The sequence below is a fragment of the Thunnus thynnus genome, chromosome 7, assembly GCF_963924715.1.
Source record: "Thunnus thynnus chromosome 7, fThuThy2.1, whole genome shotgun sequence".
In the NCBI taxonomy this organism is placed as follows: domain Eukaryota; kingdom Metazoa; phylum Chordata; class Actinopteri; order Scombriformes; family Scombridae; genus Thunnus; species Thunnus thynnus.
In genome coordinates, this window is record NC_089523.1 from 32,341,787 (window position 1) to 32,363,514 (window position 21,728).

Here is a 21,728-nt window from a genome sequence, read left to right on the forward strand (position 1 = left end):
ATTTATTTTGTTGTTGTGGCTTCTTTTAAAAACGTTGTGATTGAAATAAAACAGACAGACATCATTGTTCGCATCTTTCCAGCTTTCTGCGGCTCCGTATTTCTCTTTTTTTTTCTTTCCTTTCATTCAAAACAGAATAACAGAAAGTAGATGCAGTCATCTGGTTCGATTAAACCAATTATAGAATAAACTGGAACTGATGGGGGGGATGCCATGTTGCCATGTTTATGTGCAGTGTGAGTGAAGAGGTGGTACATGTACATACATGTGTAGTCAGGCCTCTCTCTCAGACAACACAGTCATTTATTACTGTTACCTTACAGTAGCTCTAAATAAAACATCATATAAAATATTTTAAATCCCATTTTGTTTAGCTCATCGAACATGCGCTGTGACAAAATGTGGATCCCGGACAAGCCGCCGGCCCAGGCTGCGGTGGTGATGATAAGAGAGCCGGTCTAAATAATCGAGGCATCAGATATCAGATTAGACGGCTCCACATATCTGAACCTCCAGGCAACCTGCAGACAGCAGGAGGAGAACTGACAGCGACCGACTGTCACAGGATTAACATTTACTTTTCTTTTTGAGATAAAAGCAGATGAAAGAGTGACGGACATCTAAAAAAAAATGCTTTTCAAGATGCAACTAAACTAAAACAACACTGAAAGCATTAAATCTCCAAATACTGTAAATGTTTGATGTGCTGTAGCTCTATAACTGACCTCTCTCTCTCCTCCAGTATAACCTCTGTATTACCCAAAATGCTCCATGACATGTGACGGTATAAACTCTTGACTGTTTGACCTCTGACCCCCCCCCCCCCCCCCCCCCTCCTTCCCCCCTCCTTTTGCAGAGCTGAGCGATGTGTGGTCTGTCTCCAGCGTCAATGTCCGGCCAGACCTACGGAGCACGCCCAGTTCACCCAGTGCCCCTCACCTGCCCACCATCACAGAGGAGTGACCGGCGGAGGAGGAGGAGGAGGAGGAGGAGGAGGAGGAAGGAGGGGGGAGACAGAGAGACAGAGAGGCAGGAAAGAAAGGTACAGATAATGAGAGATGGAAAATAAATCTGTCAAATCTAAAGTGTTTCTCTAAACGTTCATCACTAAATAAGCAACAAGAAGAAACACGCTTTGTTATTATTTATTAAAAGAATATTAAACTAAAAAAAAAAAGACCAGTAAGAGAAGCAGAACTCTTTCATATCAAATAAGCAAAACTTTTCTATCTCTTGCAGAAAATAGAGGGAGGCAGATTTTTACAAATGTTTAAAATTCAGATCAGATTAATGTGAAAGGGACCAAGAACAGAGAAACACAGAAAGGTAAAGAAACAGAGACTTCCTCTCCCCCGTCGTCCTCTCCGTCTGCGACCGCCTGCAGACGACTGAACCAAACTACACTGAGCTGCCAACAGGGACGGAGAGCAGAGAGACACTCCGGACAGGGAGCGCCGCCGCCGCCGTCGTAGTCGCCGTTGCCTCCGCCGCCACCATCCAGTGTCTCATTACCACACAGTATAATCTCATCGATACCATTAACATGTGGCGGGTGAGTGAGGACACATTTTAACGCTCGCCCCCCCCCCCCCCCCCCCTCCGAGTAGAGAAGCAGCGCCTGCGAGGCTGACTGACACGCTTGAGAACATTTTTTTTTTCCTCTTTCTGTTTGTCATTCGATACCACCAGCTGAGCTCAACAACGCAAGAAATCAAAGATACTAAACCTCACAAAAGAGAAGAAGAAAAAACAGTGATTATATATATATAATATAATATAATATATATATATATATACTGCTGTAGTAATAACATGAGTCGCTTTCACTCTTTACGTCTCGTGTTTCAAGTTGATCAAAAACCAAACGTTTTTTTTCGGAGGCGAAGCTCTGAGTGACTGAAAGCTGACGGAGATGAAACGTGGACTCTGTGTGATCTTTTACTTTCTTCATCTTCAGCTGTACAGACATCAGGTGCATCAGACCGAAACCTTCAACCATGTCTTAAAAGTTTTATTCTGTGCGTGTCTGCTGTGAGTCGTCGGTTGCAGTGTTTGCAAAGCCCTGAACTTTACACGTGTTGGGACTGACAGAATGAATGTAAACCTGAGGCTTCAGAAGGTATTAGTTAGTTAGTTATTTATGTTATGTTATTAAAGTGAATGTATTATCAAGCGAGGCCACATTTCACTAAGCATAAAAGTATGAGAAACGTTTTTTTTGGGCTGGAAGTCATTTCAGTTTGGCTACAGGTTTGTGCCAAATGTATTAGCTGCTCTAAATAAATCTAAAAAAAAAAACAACAAAAAAAAAAAGCTCTTGAGAATCCAGACCGTGTGCTCTTTTTAAAAGGCAGCATCTGTTTTGTTTCTGACTTGTCTCAATTTATCAGGAGTGAAATCCACGAGGTTAGGAGCCTCGATTTTTATTATTTTTGCTGGGGGGTTTTTGCTGGCTTGCTGCTCAGTGTTGGAGGTGAAGCAGGAAGAGCTACAGTAAGTGCCATTAAAATCATTATTCAGAATCAGTTTATTCACCCAGCACAGTTAAAGGATCAGTCTGGACATTTTCTATATTCTTTTTTTCTTTTTGTCAACAAATCTCATGTTAGGTTCCAAACCAACAATGAACTGATCTACTAACAAGTATTGTGTGTGTATCAAATCCTGATATATCTTATTATTCCTCCGTACTGTAGATCTAACTATCCAAACATGAAGGAATCAGTGTTACACAGTTCAACAGGCTGTTTATCCTGAAACCATTTTATCCAACTAGACTCATCTTTTCATTCAGTATTTTATTTCCATTATCTGTCAATCTGACACTTGGATTATTATTGGATTATTTAAGTGTAAGATTAGTCTTACACAACTTTAAAGGTGCAGTCTGTAGAATTTAGTGGCAACTAGCAGAACAGACTTGACAGAAATGGAATATAATATTCATAAATATGTTTTTAATTAGCGTATAATCACCTGAAAATAAGATTCATTGTGTGTTTGTTACCTTAGACTGAGCCCTTTATATCTACAGAGGGAGCAGGTCCTCTTCTGAGGAGCGCCGCCATGTTTCTACGGTAGCCCAGAGCGGACAAACCAAACACTGGCACAAACACAAGACCTCTGGATGAGATCGTGGTCGATCTGGAGCTAAAATTTACAAAAAAATGAGGTCGTTACAGCAGATAATCACATGACTGTAAACGACTTCCTGCTCTGTATCGTAATGTTTTATCAATCAGTGATTTTAACTGTGTTTGTGTTCCTGTTGAGGAAATACAGGCTGATCCTTTTAGTTACAGTTATCAATCATTATTGAACATGATGTTTCCCACTTTAGCCGATCTGGTGACGATGCAGCGCTGCGTTGGATTCAGAGACGAGCTGCACTTCAAGTCTTTCATCTTTGAGTGATCCTCCCCCAATCTATCTCAAACTCTCCAGACTTAAATGATTTATGTAAAGAGATTTTCTCATCGGTGATTCAAGTGTTGATAAGTTAAGATAAAATGTATTTTGCATCCTGAAAGCAGAGGTTTGACCCCGGGGTTCTGTTTTTATATTTAACTCTCTGTCCAGTCATCTTTCGGCTGTTTTACATTGTTTTTAAACGCAGGTGAACCTCGCATGCTGCTCTGCACGTTATTTCAGCAAACCTAGATGAGAGTGTTCAAACTGTAAAGAAGATCTAGACATCTAAAAAAAATACACAACTGACGACACTCAGAGGAAAAAAGAAGTTGATATAAACTCTGACTGGAGGAAAACATCTGGTTCTTTAATCTCAGCCACCTTCACCTCAAGACTTGTGACCAAAATAAACTGATGCATGAGAAGATTTTTTCTTGTTTCTTAGTGATTTAAGTGCAAAACCTCGTTCGACTCATCGGTCCAACATATCGGGCTTCGCTGTCTTCATGCTTGCAGGAATGTGCTGTCGATATTTTATTTTAATTTTCTTTTTACACAGCTGTTTTCAAAGTCAGTGTCCCGTTGTTACATTTGGCCCAGTAGTGGTGTGAAAACGCTCTGACTGGGAGCACTGGTGACTCAATGTGATGATTCATGTGACAGTTGTAGATAATGTGAAGACAGTGTGGACGTAAAAAAACAGCTGCTGAATTAGAAAATCACTCTGAAAGCTATGACTGAAACCATGAAAATAAAATAAAATAAAACAGTCAGACAGGCTGACGTCACTGCTGCTGTAGAAACACTCAGCAGTTATTGATTAATGATCTTTGATATTCGGTGCTAAAAGGAAAGTAAAGAAACACACAGTGAAACAGTCCAGATGTGATTCTGTTAAACATTTCTGTAGCGTTTTACATCATGTGTCTACTGAACGGCTTCTTCTGTTTTATTTTAGAGAAGCGCTCCTATTTCTTTTCTTCTTTTCTTCTTCTTTTCTTTTTTTTTTACATTTCACTGTAACTTTTTCTCTGATTGTAAATGCTGCTGTCATCTGGTATTAAAACATTAGAGAAAAAAAAAAAGAGGTTTGGATGTTGGTAGCACAAAAATCAGAAATGTGTTTTGCTTCTTGTTGCTGTACTTTGATGTTTAAGCTTCACTGACTGATGAATGTGCAGAGTTTGTTTTCACATTCATCTGCTGAAGGAGGAAAATGTTGCTTTATGTCAAACAAGACGACGACATCCAGCAGGAAGGAGCTTAAATTAGTCGGATGTCATCAGTGAAGTCAGGGGATGATATATGAGGCTATTAATCAGTATTATATTACTGTAAATAGCATATTAACACACTTAAACCCAACATGTCAGTATATAAATATATCTACAGTATAAACTAGTGAACAAAAACATGAGATCAGTGTTGAAGACACATTGTGAACACGAGCTATATTCACTCACATGTATCAGACAAGTCAAAACAAAACGTGTTTAATATTTTATACAAAAGTCACACAGACCATGAAAACACTACAGGAAGTAAAGATGATTTAGTTACACAGCTGGAAAAAAAACAAAAAAACACTAATAAAGTCTAAAAAGCCACAAAGACGACAAACTGAACAACACGAAGGTAACAAATGTAAATGTTGGCACTGAAAACTACGGCGTGTTTGTTCATCACATCAACAAGTAAAAACTTTCACACAAAACGAGGCAGAACGACAGTCGAGTTTCACCAAAACACACAAAATAAAACAGAGTTTCTAAATCTTTGAGGCACAGATTTGATTTTTGATGTCTGAAACATTTTATTTCTGTTTTTTATTTGACAACCATGCAGGTATTAAGTTTGTATTTGGAGAGTCGCGTTCACAATGAGACTAAAAACACAGACATCAAGTATCGTTTCTAACTAACGAAACACAAGAAAAACTCGCTGATCGGTGCCACGAAGGGTTAAAGCGAAGAACTAAACCCACAGCTGACCATCATCTTCTCCCAGTTTAGCCTCCAGTTTAGTCAGACGTGAGCCACACAGTCTGTTTGTAATGAAACTGGAGTTACTGGAGTTACTGGAGTTTAATCTGATGTTCTGTCGTCTTGGAAAGCAGCTGAGCGTCAGAATCAGCATCCAGAACGTTTTTTAAAAGGTTTTTTTATTCTCATGAACTTGTTTTAGTTGTTTTTCGAGGTGAACTTGAACGCCTCATTCTCAGCAGGTCTGTTAAAAGTATTTTTTGTTTGGATTTGAGCTTGTAAGTTTCTTAGTAAATACGACAATTTCAAGGAAAAAAAAAAAAAAAAGTACCTTTTTAAACACGATGATATAAATCTGGAGCTCAGAATCATAAATGAACAGTTTGAATCCACAAACGTCAGCACGTATTAAGACAAATGTAACAGTAAAAATAATCACACTAGTCTACTTAAGAGCTTTTTCCAGAGCTTTCAACTGCATCTCATGGTTATGATGTGACTTTAGTTCCATATTTATGTCACTCAGCAGGTGGAGTTTCCTCATTTATCACGGAGACGGCTGACAAAGACAGTGAGATGTGACTGAAAGCTCCGGAAAACACTAACAGATTGACCTTTTATTAATACTAATTTGTCAAACTACGAGGATGTTACTGTAAGAACAGCAGAGGATTCTGGGTAACGCAGTTTCAACAGAAATAGAGAAACATTTAAGGCATTAAATATAAAACTAAACAGCTGATAATAAACTACAACATGTAAACATAAACCATGTTATTAAAAAAACAGAAGTTTTAAAATAAAAAGTTAAAAGCTGTTACACACAGTAAAAGGCCAAATACAGCAAACACATGACAGGTCTGTTTCTAGCGGATCACATGTAAAAATAGATTCTTAAATAAACGAGTTCAGGTCCCTGAACGCCACTTCAGTTACACTGTTTGCATCCAAGGCCAGAAAAACAACAGATCAATGTTTTTCTAAACCAAAGAAGGATGAATCATCGAAACACTGAGAAAATCATTCAAAGTAATGAAAACATGAACTCGGCTGCAGGAAAACACTGGAAACTATTTCTGATCTTGTTTTCTGGGAGCAAATTACAGCCAAAACTGTAAAGAGATAACGACAAAATGCTCCAAGATGTAAAAGGCAAGAAGACTAAATGTCTACAGTGTGACGCTCGTTACACACGACAAAAACTAAATTATCTGATATTTTTAGATTCTAATCACTGTTGGGACAAAAAGCATCCAGTGTGAGAACAACAGTACAGAGAAGGTCGTGTTGTTACCTAAACAAACATTATTCACCCTCTGAGTTCAACTATAAGCTAGATGCTAACGTTAGCATGTTAACCTCCAACAGCTAACATACATGTTTATGTGCTTACAAACAGTCAAACGTTCCTACGCTAACAGTGCAGCACAATGTCCCGGTACAGTGTTTTCACCATGTTAAACACTAACATGGTAAAAGGCTTAAATAAAGCAAGTTAGCGTAACATGCTAATGCTAAGTCTGACACACATTGTCTTTCATAGAGCCACGTCACCAGAGTGGATAGTAACACGCTTATCACTTTAAAGGATCAGTCTGGTGATTTTCTATATTTTTCTTTTTGTCAACAAATGTCAACAATGATCTACTAACAAGTATCGTGTGTGTATCAAATCCTGATATTTCTTATTCCTCCGTTGTTGTCCAGAAACTATTAAACTTAGCTTTGTTAGCTTGTTGTGCTACATATCACAACCTCTGAAAAATTTACAGTGTAGTACAAAGTCCAGAGGTTGTGATATGTAGCGCAACAAGCTAGCAAAGCTGTAAACAGAACCTCATTCCTGCACATGCTCAGTAGCGTCTGCATTACACAGAACTACTCTCCAGAGACTCAAAACATGACCAAACTCTTCATGATGAAGGAACATGTCACCCAGTGCAGCGATGTGACTCACTGACGTGTTTTTAATAGTTTCTGGACAACAACGGAGGAATAAGATATATCACGCTGTAGATACACACATAATACTTGTTAGTAGATCAGTTCATGAGATTGTTGACAATAAGAAAATTATAGAAAATCACCAGACTGATCCTTTATATCACAGTTATGGTGTAAACGTGTAATCTGCAGTAACTCAGTGCACTTCAGTAACTCAGGTTACAGTCGGCTTTCTCCAGTCAGCTGATTTCCTGACGGTCATGTAAACGGTAGATTTCTCTTGGAGCTGAGTTTATAATCAGCCTTTTACGAGTACGTATGTGCAGACACACAGAGAAAACACAGCGGAGCGACGCCCTCTTATTTAAATGAATTTCATCTAAAGTCTCGCTGCACCGTCGGGGTCAGTTTATGCTCAATCAGAACTAATTCTGACGACATTTATATCTGTATCGAACAGCAACACGTGAAGGTGGAGCGAAAAGATATTCATAGTGTTGCACTCAGTTGTTCACATGGAAAGTGACATATATAGTTGAATGTGGGTTTAGGAAGTTACAGAAATGGTCCCACACAGAGGAGGAGGAGTATGACGACGAAGCACTTCTGATGGCGTCTACTGCCCCCTTCAGGCTGCTGCAAACCAGAAAAACAAAGAAAGCAGCGTCGTCTAACAGTTCAACTCCGCCACGCTTGCAGAATGAGGTCAGAGCAGGTTACGACATGTAAACACACCGACTGAGACGATTTATTGTACCAACAGAACAAAAACAACCAGCAGTTATGTTCACGAATGCAGGAAGCGTCAAACCGACCTCGCCGCGTCCAGAGAACGACGGCGGAAGCTAAAGTTTCAAACCGTCCGACTAAACTAAAGAGTCCTCAGTTCAACCTGAACCAGGAAGACCGAACATCTGTTGGACGGAGCTTTTAGAGGTAGTCATCCTCACTGGACGGCTCATCCTCATCATCATCATCGTTATTGTAGTTGTAGTGGTAGTAGTTGCTGGGGCCTTCGCCGGGGTCGTCGTCGTCATCGCCGCCGCTGACGCCGACGGCCGAACTCTCCCCGGTGAGCTTCGACCCTTCCGAGCTAGCAGAAGGACTGCGGCTCATCCTCCACAGCTGGTGGGCGAAGCTCCGCCCCCAGCTGCAGTGCTGGCCAATAGGGCGCAAGAGCCGGATGAGCTCGGCGGCCTCCTGCCAGTAAGAAGTTCACTTGTTGTGGCCCCGACCGGAGCGCTGCTTGTTCATGGTCGTCAACATCTGACTGATGTAGGAGGTCAGCAGGTCGTCCATCTTGTAGCCCTGCAGGCGTGAGTTCAAGTCAAAAACTTTATTGACATTATGCAAAAACAACAGAATTCTGGTGCATTTATATTTAAGACTTTACACATATTTACTTCACTCATTTTATAAAGAATAATAGATAAAACAGAAATAATCAATATCAGTGATAAATGAGTTCAGAATCAATAAATATCCATCAATACAAGTACAAAATATAATATAATAGTTGTAGTTTCAGATTGTTGCCCATTTCAGAGCCTCAGCTGTTTCATCTGCAGATTATTTCTTTGATAAAAAGTTTAGTGAAGCTGTAACGATTAGTTGATTAATTAGTCGACTGACAGAAAATTAATCACCAACTATTTTTATAATCGAAGAAGAAATGTGAAAATTCTTTGATTCAAACTTCTCAAATGTGAATATTTCCTGTTTCTGTTCTTTAATCCTCTATGATAGTAACTGAATATCTTCAGGTTATGGACTGTTGTCGTGGCAACAGCAGGCGTAAACTGTTAATGTAACAGAAAGTTCAGTGTGAGCTTCAGTTTATCAGAATATAAATGCTACAGCTCTTCTATTATATTATTATATTATATTATTTTATTATAAATCTACAGTTCTTCTATTATATTATATTAAATATAAATGCTACAGCTCTCTCTCTCTCTCTCTCTCTCTCTCTCTCTCTCTCTCTCTCTCTCTCTCTCTCTCTCTCTCTCTCTCTCTGCTATCAGTCTATCAGCAGGTTGTTTCAGTCACATAAACATTTGTTAAAATAATGTCACTAAGAGATCCGGCTGAAAAGATAATGAGATAACAGAAGTCATAAAAGTGTTATTCAAATCTATTTATATTAATTATTGTGACATTGACAATACTCGTTAAATGGATCCATATTTTACTGTGAATTCATGTTTTAGGAAACAAATATCTGAAAGTGTTCTGAATGACTGAATATGATCAATAAATAAGACTCAGTCATAAGAACTAATAAGAGCTGCACTGAGAGGACGGAGAGTCTGCACAGACATGGTTTGATTAATGGTTAGTGAGGAAGAGGAGAGGTGACAATTAAATCTGGAACGACAGACTTTTGTCTCCTCCTTCTGGCTGTGAGAGTGAAGGGAGGCGCTCAGCTGTGATTGGCTGACACAAGCCTGCAGCGGCTCTCATGTGCACCCTGCATGACAGACACACACAGAGAGGGCCGCTGTGTGTTTTGACAGTCCACCGGCCCCACTGGGATTTGTCCCAGTATGCCCCGATGACCAGTACATACCAGCTGTAACCTACTGTTGGCTGTAAATCAGTGGATAAATTAGCTTGAGCGTCACACAACCTCTGCAAAATGACTTGTTTCACTATCAAAATTCGATTCATTTGGTCCGAAAACATTTGGAAAGTCTAGATGAGCTGCTTGATGAACGGCCAAAACGTTGCAGCTGACGTTCCCGCCGCTATAGAGAGATTTATCTGATGGTGATCGGCTTAATCAGCAACGTTCATTCATATGTAAAAGCTCCACACTGCAGGTTTAATTGTGTATTGATTCAACAAGCCTGTGTGTGTGTGTGCGCGTGTGTGTGTGTGTGTGTGTGTGTGTGTGTTGTCGTCACCCACCAGTGACGTCTCACACAGCAGTTTGCTTCCTCTGACCAGGTTGCCGATGGTGATGTGGAAGTAGGTGTTCCCGCTGCTCCAGTTGGAGATCTTGGTGAAGGGATGTGTGGTCAGGATGTCCTGCACACAAACACACACACACACACACAGATAAAACAGGCCTACATTACCCACAAGGCCACAGTACAAGTCCCACACTCCCCAACAGAACATGTACTGGTCCCAGTCTGAGGTTTTCCAACTTAACAATGAGTTTCAACAACCAATCAGAGGTTTGAAGACAAGAATAAGAATCTGACACAGGTGAATGAGATTTATAACAGCAAGACGACTAAAGAGACCAACAACTTCAACAACAAACTGTCACAACTAACAAAACATCAAAAACACGTCTGACAGAATAATGAAGAGAAACTAAATCACAGTTAATATGGAGAGTTCAGCATGAGTCAATGCAGTCATGGATGTTGTTATTAGAGCCTGACTGATATATCAGCAGCTGATATTATCACACATATATCGGTATCGGCATACATGTTGTCTGATATGGATCGATATATTTTTTAAAAAGTTTAAAAGTTATACAGGCAGCATTTTATGTATATATTTTTTAATCATTTTTCTTAATTCAAGTTTAATATATATATGTAGATGGGGTTTTTTGTTTTTGTGTTTTTTATTTATTTATATTGTTTTATAATTCCCAGTGTAAACTGTAAAATATCCTATATCCTCTATCACATATCTTTGTCACAAGGGTTTGACATCCACATTTCAAGGATCATTGAAAAAAATGTGCATTTATGTTTTATATATATAAGATTATCAGCAGATATATTGATATCAGAATTTTTTTACTCCATAATATCGGTATCAGTATCGGTCGGGCCCTCATTATTATGATCTGCTTTATTTAAACCTGCTAACTGATCCTCTGTGTGATGTTTTAGTCAAATATGCTTAAAGTTTGAGAATGAAAATATCTTATAGCTTCAATAAACGAGTAAACTGTAAACAGACATTAACGTTACAACACAGACACTCAAATCTTTAACATGTCTGATCATTGATGTGATGTGCAGGTTTCTTTCATACCTTTGTGTGAATGTGAACCTTTTATCTACTGAGTGAAACTCAATCTGAGGGTTAAAATCAATCAGACGGTTGTTTAGAGGAGTAATGATTGTTTCACAACACAAACCTTGGTCTTGGGGTCGATGAGACTGACTCCGTGCTTGTTGATGGCGATCAGCAGGATTTCTGGGTAGTTTGGTTCTGTGGTTTGCTGAAGACAAGAGAGACACATGTTTACGTTGTTTATCATCTATCACGTGCAGGATTAAAGCAGTGATGTTTCTCTGCTTCAGATGATGCTCGTCTCCCTCTTAAAGGAAAACTTCAACAATTTTACAAATGAACACCAGTCTCAGTGTGTCTGCTGCATACGTGGAAAACGTTGTTTAAACTTGTTCCAAGTGAGAACAAAATCTGATAAACAAGAGTTTGTAATGACCTTTCATAATGACCTTACAATATAAGTGATCAAATAGTCAAATACAGTAAATATCTTCCACAGTCTTTTTAGTTAAACGTCCCATTTTTTGTTATTATTCTTCCACTGTGGCTCATCAGGGAAACACATTCTAGACACAAAGAGGACATTTAATACTGAAAAGATTAACTTTGGGAGATATCCACATTATCTGATGAACTCAGCCTGCCAGAGCTTCATATTAGCTTCAGATCAACTTTTAAATACTTTTTTTTTTTTTTTTTTTTGCACAGAATTTGTCCTCCATCACTTCCATTGTAAGGTCATTATGAAGGGATCTTCTGATGGTCAGTATGAACAGCAGGAATGATTACAGCAAGAAAAACAGCTTCAATGTTCATTTGGGCTCCTGACTGTTGTTTTAAGACACACTTGAAAAACTGTGAACTCGTCCTTTAACTAATGTGCATTAATGGGAAGTTTCATCTGTTGCCATGGAGAGTCAGTCAGCTCTAGACCGTTAGTTTACCTTTAGACGTGAGAAAATGAGAAGCGAGTAGTTTCAGCTACAGACAGGAAGTGACAGAATCAGGTGTGTTTACCTTCACTTCAAAGAAGGCGGAGCCAAAGGTCGGCCATTTATAGATGATCTTCAGGAACATCAGTTTGGCTTCTTCCCTCGATTTACCAGCCTGCTTGTTGAAGTACGCAACTACAGACTGTCATCACACAAACACACACACACGCACACACACAGACACACACACGCACACACACAGACACACACAGACACACACACACACACACAAACACACAAACACACAAACACAGTATTAATGACCAAATTTAGAGCTTCTTACAGGAAAAGATGATTAATTTGCTGCGTAAAGATTAGCAGCAAACAAAAAAATGATTTGTTTACATCATCTGAACTGATGAAAGAAATCTTTGTTCACATTGTGCATTAAGAATAATGAATATCTGACATTTTGACTATTAATTGTTCTTTATAACTTCAACTTTATGTAAAGTTAATATTCAGTATGACAGTTTGTAGTTTGCAGTTTTACTCTTTTCCAGTCGTCCGGTGACAGCTGACGGATGAGATCTTGGGGAACCAGCTCCCGAAGCATCTTGGGAATTGTAGGAAAGTGAGATTTGTCGTCTTCGAACTTGACGCGATAGATGAGCGCCGCCAGCTGGAAAACCTCTTCTCGTGAACACTTGTGGTAGCCGCGCAGGTATTTAGGCAGCTCCTGATCAGCAGAGGAGGACGAGAGGAAGACTCAGCGCTACTATAAATAAATAAATATAAATCAGTAGCAGCAGTCCCGTCTGTTAGTATAAACCCCGTTAGACCGACCTGGTAGTAGTGGAAGATGGAGTCGGCGAAGGAGTCCTTCCCTGGAACTGTGTTGGTCCACAACTTCTTCATGAAGAACACCTGATAGGTCAGAGAGGGAACGATTCCTGCAGCGGGAGGAGAAAACCCAACATCACAAACACACAGAGGCTTCACAGTCTGTACAGCAACACAACAACATCATCCTCATCCTGTCAATCAAAAACTATCAAAATAAAAGCACACCACACTTGTAATAAATATCCCTCATTTTTAAAAAGCAAAATGATCTGATCCTGCCGGGCCAGAGCGCGAGGTCCCGACCAATGCTGCTTGCAGCTTTAATCATTATTATTATTATTATTATTATTATTATTATTGTTCACCATAAACACAGATTATATAACTGAGCTGACACTGTCAATAAACAGAGTTGGTTTTTAATAGTTTCAACGCAGCTGAAGTTTATAAAGAGACGTCAATCAAGAGAAGTCCAGACTCACAGTTATTAAACAGATTTGAAATTATATTTAAAGTGTGTTTCTTACTGGGTTATTTATCTTTTTTTTAGTGTTTACACAATCTAAAAGCTCTTTAGCTGTCCTTACAATTTAACACTGTTAGTTTCATTTAAAACAGCAGGCCTGTGTTTACTGTCCATCACTAGAACTGAAGATAATATAATAAGATTTACACACTTTAACTTTCACCAATGGTCCAAACTGTCAACTGTCTGATCACAGGTAGGAATTGTTTTAATGCTGTACTCGGACTCGAGGATATTTTCACCTCAGGAGAAATAAAAACAGACTCAGATACGAACCGTCTTTAGCTGGTCGAGATTTCTTGATCCAGTCTGTTAAATGTCTGACGAAGTCAAAGAAGAAATCTCCCTCTGGCACACTGATGACCTGCAACACACACACACACACACACACACACACACACACATACACACATACACACACACACACACACACACACACACAGGATCAATAATATGATTTGTAGCATCATTAAATAAGACGAGGACAAAGGAAATTATCAACAGCATTAAATAAAGACAGAAACACCTGAAGAAAACATGACTAAAGACAGATTATTGATTAGTTGTTTGGTGAAAAAAGTCGATCAGTGTTTCCTAAAAGTCCAAGATGCAACTGAAGATGTTTTGTTTTGTCCACAAACCAAAACATCTTCAGTTTACTGTCACAGAGACTAAAGAAACCAGAAAATATTCACATTTAAGAAGCTGAATCAGAGAATTTCTTCTAAAAAGACTCAAATCAATTAATGAAGTTGCTCTGTTATAAAATCTGATGAAGGTAAAATCCCACCTAACATCTCCTCCTGTTCTGACCTGATGAAGCTGAATTAAAAGCAGATTTTAAACATTTATATTTGAACATTTAACAGTCGTTGACCTCTGACCTTGTCTGAGATCTTGACGAAGAGGCTGAAGCCTTCAGGAGATTTGAGCAGCAGTCTGGTCGAGATGTTCTGGCAGAAATCCTTCGCTTTGGTGCTGGACTCCACCTCAAACGCCTGCCGGTGAGAAACGCACGCTCAGCACAAACCAGCCCAGTTTATAACATATAGAATATATTTATACGTGTGTGTGTGTGTGTGTGTGTGTGTGTGTGTGTGTGTGTGTGTGTGTGTGAAACCTCGTCTGTGTCGTCAGGGAAATAAACTTTGTGGAAGATCTGAGTCGTCTTGTGTTGGATGGCCTCCACTTCCACCAGATGAGGAGGGTACTTCCTAGATCCGTTGCTGTTACCGTGACAACCATGACAAAAAAAGAAAGGCAGTGAGATGAAAAAGTCAGTCCAGGTGTGTTGTGTGTCAGAGAAAGAGAAGACAGAGAAGAGACGCAGCGTCCTCGGTGGTTTAAACCTTTTTTGTGTCTTCAGGTCGTGAACAGTTGAATTAAAGAGTGATTTTCCTTCTCAGATAGTAAATCTCCACAGTAAAGTCACAAGAAAGAAGATGAAAACAAAGAAAATCATCAAATCATCTCGAGGCCCCGTGTGGGGTCCAGACCCGCAGGTTGAGAACCACGCCGCAGTTAAACCTGCTGCACAGGAAGCTCCACTGAGATTCAAATGAAGTATTTTCCTCTTTAAAGGCAGATTTTCTACTGCTGAGATCATTTTAATGTTCTGGAAATTTAATATTGTTTAATATGTTCAGCATTAATGAGGCAGTTCGTACGTAAAGGTGAATTAAATATTATGAACTGAAGTTACAGATGTTGGATGAGATATAGATGCAGATCTATAATTTTCATGTCTGTGAGACTTTACATTTTATATTTTTTAATCAAAGATATCGATACACTAATGCATTTGCATATGACAAAATCTATTAAATAACCATGAAATTGTGACGTATTTTAAACAGTTTTTCAGTTTATGGAAAGTTATTTTATCTCAATTCTTTTCACAAGTTAATTGATTATATTATTTATTTTATTTTAGTCCTTTTTCTAAAGTTTTTTTTGTCATCAAGGTCAGTCAGCTACTGCATGTGATTGGCTGTCTGCTAATTCAGACAAAAGCAACAGCCAATCACGTGGCTCTGCTCAGTTTATTTTGATTGACAGACGAAGACTTTGTGATTAAAAGCTGAATTATAAAATAAAACGATCATTATGTCGTTTATTCGATGATCATTTTTATCTGTAAACTTTGTGATTTCAAGACTAAACACGTCACCTGACAAACACAAGAGATCAATAACCGTCAGACTGGACTCTGCGTTACCGTAGCGATTTGTGCAGCCTCTGCATGCAGTCTCCAGACAGCGGATGATGTTTCTTGGACTGGAGGAAGCGCTGGATGTGCGGCAGCAGCACGTTACTGGGAGGAAACAAACCAGTACACAACCACAGCAGCTCCCAGCCTTTCTCCTCACTGTACCTGCAGCAGCAGCAGCAGCACACTGTTCAGATACTAAATACGTAGAGTTATAACAGATAAGATTTTATAAAAGTTCAACTATATCTGTCCTTAATATTCTGTTAAGGTTAAAACATTATAAACATGATAATATCTCTTTAAATATGTTAGAAAGCCCTACATATTTATATAAAGTGTATAAACTTGCAGTTAAATCAAGAGTTTTTTAAGTATTAATAATGTTTGTTAAATAAAAACCTAAATAAAAGACTTTGGTGCAGTGATCAGACTGATTACGGCGTCAGTTTACATACTTGACGTGGTTGTCAGTCAGCTGTTTGATGATCTGACAGTAGATCTCGTCTTTCAGAGGTTCGGCCTTCAGAGCTCCTTCAAAGATCTGATCCGTCAGCTCGTTGACTGAACGCGTCCGTTTGGACGGGTAGTCGCCCATGTACTTCATCATAGGTGGAACAAACGTCAAGGAAGAAAACAACTGCTGCTTTTTTAAATACATAAAGAAATAATAAAGAAAAATAGATCAGTTTGATTTTCTCGTCTCACACAGAAAACAACTTGCCAAACTTTCCAAAAGGCAAAGATGTCATTCTTTAAAATCACATTTTACAAAGTTTCCATTTCTTTTCTTGTGTGTTTGTTTGCATATGCAGTTCATCAGCGGCTCCGTCCATCACTACATGAATAATACAACTTTGGAAACACGTGACGCTGTGAAGATCTGTGATAATATAAACATCTATGTGATTAGACAATAACAGGGTCAGTTTAGTTCTGTGTCTCAAATCGCATAATTCTGTACTTACACTTAACATTTGGAGTGCATAAGTGAGTTCACACTGGAAAAACAGTCAAAAAGTTGAGTGTGGAACTATGGACACTTCTCGCCCTCAATGCTCGCCATCTTGGCTACACAGCAGAAGGGGAGAAACCACTGAATGTAAGTTATACATGTGTTTTTTAGCACTAAGCACCACTATACTGTTGTGGGATATAAGCCATCAGTATGTTTATTGGATTAATTTAGCAGTCTGTAATGATTTGGTAGAGCGAATGATAGCGTTAATGCTAATGTTAGCTAATGCTAATTTGCCATCGTCATTTCCGGTAGCTGCACGATGGCTGTGTTTGATTTGAGACGACACTATCCTGTAGAAATTCACACACTATGCCAGTAAGTAGATAGTGAACATAGTGTACTACATGAGAGTGTACTAACTGAATTATGTGATTTGAGACACAGCTGAGGTTAAGATGTGTTTTTATTAAAATATCATGAGGATAAACGTGGGATCACATGGTTAGCAGATGACATACTTGCTCAGTTTTTGTAACTTTGATCTTACTTTTTTGTTTTCTTTTTTTGTGTTAAAGCAAAAACATTAAAAATATTGTAAAACATAATGAAATTAAATCATGCAATTAAAACAGTCTGAAGTAGTTGAATTGGCAAACCCAGACAGGAAGTTTGGCTTTGTTATCACATCAGCTGTTTAAAGGATATCTATGAAGGACATGCAGGCGTCCTGAGCGAGCTCCTCGTGGTTGACGACCTTCTTCAGCAGCGGCAGTTTGAGCGGCTCTCTGGTGCAGCTCCACATCTTGTCCTTCCCACGATTCTTAGTGACCATCACCCTGCTCAGGGTGTGTTTGGGAGGAGGTCTGAAGAAAGCAGGCAATGTTAGTGACACTTTTAACACGACTACATGTGCATCAGAGTTAAGTTCAGGTCAAAAACAGAGATTTATCTCACAGTAAAAACATACATGTGCAGGACGTTTCACAACCTTTAGCGTTTGTGTGTGTGTATGTGCGTGTGTGTGTGTGTGTGTGTGTGCGTGCCTGCGTGCGTGCCTGTACCTGAAGTAGTCATAGGAGAACTCCTCCAGCGTGTACGGCTTCATTCTGTCGTCACTCTCCGGCATGACGAGCTGTGAAACACGGACTGACTCCTGCCGCTGGTCTGGCGTCATGGTTACCAGCGCCTGATTGGTTGGATTGAGTCATCATCATCATCATCAGATTAAACTGTTACAGCAACATTTCACAAGGTTTTTAATCTTAACATGCTGATGTTTTTCATTTAGCATATTAGCTTGTGGACACTCAGTTTAGCATGCTAGCATGTTAGCATGTGGGAACTTGTTTGTAATGTTTAGCGTGTTAGGACAGTAACACGCTATCATTAGCATGTTAGCATGTATTCTTGGGTTCCAGTGTACATTTCGACATGTTGGTGTCACTCGATGGAGGAAGGATTCACATTTAAAAAACACAAGAATACAGTATTATTATTTGAGGGAAAAGAAACCAAAACTGGCTGGAATAACTTTTTTATTTTAGTTTTCTTTAATTTTATTACTCTGTAAAATTCACTTATGGTTACTGTAAAAAACTTATTTTTGTCTGTCTGACTAATATCAGATCTCTACATTTTTTATGATGATTCTCTAATTTTCCTTTTTCCTTGGACTCAGCTGGTTTTAGTTATTTGCTGTTATGGATATTTGTCCTTATGTCTTTTAAGAAAATAATGTGAAAAAACGACTAATAATCAGATATTTTATGGCTTCTTTCTGAACTACTGAAGTGATTCTAAAGCTACTAAACTTCAGGTAAAGTGTGATATATTTCTACTGTCAGCGCTGCCGATGATATGAAACAGCTTCAGTTAATAACAATAATAATGAGAAGAAGACGTCAGTTTTCATTCTGCTCAGCAGATTTTAAAGGGTAAGAAGTTTATATTTGAGTGATATATAAAAGTTCTCACCACTATCTCTTGCTGAGGTCGGGTCATGGTGGGGAGGACGTAGACGCAGTCGGCCGGGAAATCTCCTCTCTGATTGGTTCGTTCGTTGATGCCGTGCGCCCAACCGGAGTTGAGGACCTGCTCGCCGGTGTCCTGGTCCAACAGGATCAGGTCCCCCTTCAGGAAACTCAGGAACGTGGACTGTTCCCCAACTAACAGAAACACAGTTTAGGTTTTACTGAGGTGAGATGATTAACTGGCTGATTAACTGTTTTAAAGCTGCAACTAACGATTATTTTCATTTTTATTGATTAATCTTGTTTGGGCTATAAAATGTCAGAAAATGTTGACCATTGCTTCCTAAAGCCAAAGATACTCAGTTTACTGTCATAGAAGACTAAAGAAACCAGAAAATATTCACAATGTATATAAAATACTTTTTAAAAAATCCTTAAAATAACATCTCCTTCTTCTTCTCATTAAATATTCCAGTAAATCGTGCCGTTGTGTTTCATCTACCCTCAGACACAAAGAAACAGACTTTTAATTTGAAATAATGTTGTCTGGTTTGACTCTTCCTCCTTACTGGGGTTGGGGTTGTCCTGTAGCGCGACCACGAACTTCGACCTCTTTCTCAAACCCTCCAGGAAGGTCACCACCAGGTCGCGGATGTCCTCGGCGTTGTTGGAGGTGAAGGTGTACTCTTCTCCTTTGATGGTCGCCAGAATAAAACTCTGACCCTGCAGCTTCCCTCCCCTGAAAACAGCAACAACAACAACAACAACAACAACAAGTCCTCCAAGTTAAACAACAAACTACCAAAAGGAAACACATCAACGTTTTCTGATCTGACGTTCAAACAAGCGACTACATATCCCAGCATGCCTCACCTGCTGCTGGAAACCGCAGTGATTTCTGGGAAGGAGAGTTCTAAGAGGACCTGCTCCTGCTCGTCTACAAAATAAACGCCGGTCCAGTTGACGGCAACGATCAGGTCGTTTTTCGGCAGGCTGGGACCTGAGAGGCAGAAAGAAACACAGACAGAAGGAAGACAGTGTTTATATTTATTAGGAAGGTTCCTGAATATGATGTTTAAATTAATTCCAATTAATTTAAAGTGTGAGCTTGTTTTACTGTAGTGAACATCAGTGAACAGCAGGTCGTCTGAATATAAATGAGTGTAACTAATATGGAGAATAATGCTTCCAACATACAAATTAATATTAACTTGATATTAAATGATCTTTGTTATTTATTCCAATCAGTAACATTTTGTGGATAAATACAATAAAGAAGTCGTCACTTTGGCTGTTTACACTAAGAGGAAAACATTTGTTTAAAAGGATTTTTATCCTGATTTAACGTCATAATTTATTTAAAAACTGTAAATTTCCTGCAGCGAGACGTCAACAGTTCACAGTAATGAAGACAGTTCAGCTACTGGAACAGAAAGTAAAGAGAAAAATGTTGCAAAAACACAAATGAGGTGACCGTCCAAAGCAGGTGTTAAATTTAAAAAAAAAAACACGTTTTCATGAAGGAAAATAATAAGCAAAATAATTATGTGCTAAGAAAATGCAATCAAACACCTTGTCTTAATTATTCCCTAATTGCCAAAATCCTAAATTCTCTAATAAAGTTGTTATGTGTCTATCAGACTGATTGATTGATTGATTTAGTACATTCTCATCACATGTTAAAGGTGTGAAAGAGGTTGTAGAGTCTCACCTGAGAACTTGAAGGCTTCGTAGAAGCGAGAGAAGAGCAGAGGCCACTTGTGTCGAGAGAAGTCCACAACTTCCTCCTTCACCTTCTGAGGGTCAAACCTCTTCTGGGTGTAAATGCCCTGAGAAGACACACAGAGAAATTAATTATCTACAGTATGAGGTGTCTCGGTGGCTGATGATGGTACACGTATGTGAAAGTTGGTCTTTTCCTGTGCCACCAATAAGTACAAATATGTTTTTGGATTTTCAAACATACCTTTAAAAGATATTATTATTAAAACTGAGGCCTGAAAACATTAAGACTGAAAGTTCTCTTCTAGATAGATTCACAGGGAGGACGCCGGCGTGACTTTTATCCCAGTGACGAGCACCTTTTTGTGGGCGGCCATGATGAAATGAGCCCATTTCTCCACCGTCCTGGAGGTGCTGATCTCTCTGTCGGGGATGTAGGACGGGATGAGGCTCAGCAGGCGCTCCAGAAGGATCTCTGAACCGTAGTCGACGTAATACTGCTGCGAGGCCAGCTCTGCCAGGTCATCCTGAGGGAGGAGAGAGAGATACTGGTGAGTTTGGACTCTTATAATAAGAGTGATATTAATACATGTAGAAGGGGAAATGTGGGTAAACTGAAAAGGCAGAGAAGGATTTTTAAGACCTGAAACAACAGAAATATGGACTGTTTGTTTATTTCTGTCCACCAGGGGGCAGAAGACACAACATTAACCTATTAAAACCTCAAAAAGTTGTTATAGCCAATGTGGTAGCAAACAGTTGCCCATTTACACCTGCAGCAGACACAGAACTACAGTATAGTGGTGTGTTAGTGTCCATCTGATACATGTGAGACCAATATTCTAGTTTCTTTGTGTGTCTGGTTTGGTTTCCATCAGCTCTTTAGAGAAACATCTGTCTCCTCAGCTGTTAGATGTTCCACTGGCTTCACTAGATGGAATAAATGGAAACTTAGAAAAGATCTGGGCGATAAAATAATGTGAAGTGTCAATCATTATAATCATTATAATCATTATAATCATTACAATCATTAAACTCAATTGTGTTGCATGATTTGTCAAACTTCACTACAAAGCAATCGGATTTTTCCCAGAAGGATTTATGAAAAACATGAACTAATCTCGTCCTTTCCGTGCATGTTCTTCCCGGGACTTTAACAATTGGGGAATTACAGGAGTCATAATCAGTCAAACCTGAACACATCAACATGAAACACACACTGATATCATTCAGTGTGA

The 21,728-nt window shown here is 39.1% G+C and overlaps 2 protein-coding genes across 7 annotated transcripts in view; one reads left to right on the forward strand and one right to left on the reverse strand.

Annotated features, from left to right (window-relative positions):
* The window catches only part of gdpd4a (glycerophosphodiester phosphodiesterase domain containing 4a), a 48,582-nt gene extending 44,394 nt beyond the window's left edge, over window positions 1–4,188 (forward strand). For 2 of the 3 annotated variants that reach the window (XM_067595525.1, XM_067595527.1), the window contains exon 18: window positions 857–947. Coding sequence is in view for 1 of the 3 variants with exons in the window: in XM_067595524.1 (XP_067451625.1) it covers window positions 857–963 (107 nt within the window). In the remaining 2 variants the exon portion in view is untranslated. Of the gene's footprint in view, window positions 1–856 lie in introns of all 3 variants that reach the window. The other variant, XM_067595524.1, reaches the window with a different exon arrangement.
* A 700-nt stretch (window positions 4,189–4,888) lies between these two features.
* LOC137186526 (unconventional myosin-VIIa-like) overlaps window positions 4,889–21,728 on the reverse strand; it is a 70,724-nt gene continuing 53,884 nt past the window's right edge. For all 4 annotated transcript variants that reach the window (XM_067595520.1, XM_067595523.1, XM_067595521.1 and 1 more), the window contains 18 exons: window positions 20,850–21,017; window positions 20,480–20,597; window positions 19,642–19,768; window positions 19,338–19,507; window positions 18,773–18,963; window positions 17,860–17,984; window positions 17,504–17,661; window positions 16,296–16,449; window positions 15,847–16,002; window positions 14,749–14,854; window positions 14,513–14,626; window positions 13,905–13,992; window positions 13,103–13,209; window positions 12,810–12,995; window positions 12,342–12,458; window positions 11,449–11,532; window positions 10,248–10,367; window positions 4,889–8,645 (listed from right to left, as the gene is read on the reverse strand). In XM_067595520.1, the coding sequence (XP_067451621.1) occupies window positions 8,553–8,645; window positions 10,248–10,367; window positions 11,449–11,532; window positions 12,342–12,458; window positions 12,810–12,995; window positions 13,103–13,209; window positions 13,905–13,992; window positions 14,513–14,626; window positions 14,749–14,854; window positions 15,847–16,002; window positions 16,296–16,449; window positions 17,504–17,661; window positions 17,860–17,984; window positions 18,773–18,963; window positions 19,338–19,507; window positions 19,642–19,768; window positions 20,480–20,597; window positions 20,850–21,017 (2,382 nt within the window). In that variant the 3' untranslated portion in view covers window positions 4,889–8,552. The remainder of the gene's footprint in view (window positions 8,646–10,247; window positions 10,368–11,448; window positions 11,533–12,341; window positions 12,459–12,809; window positions 12,996–13,102; window positions 13,210–13,904; window positions 13,993–14,512; window positions 14,627–14,748; window positions 14,855–15,846; window positions 16,003–16,295; window positions 16,450–17,503; window positions 17,662–17,859; window positions 17,985–18,772; window positions 18,964–19,337; window positions 19,508–19,641; window positions 19,769–20,479; window positions 20,598–20,849; window positions 21,018–21,728) is intronic.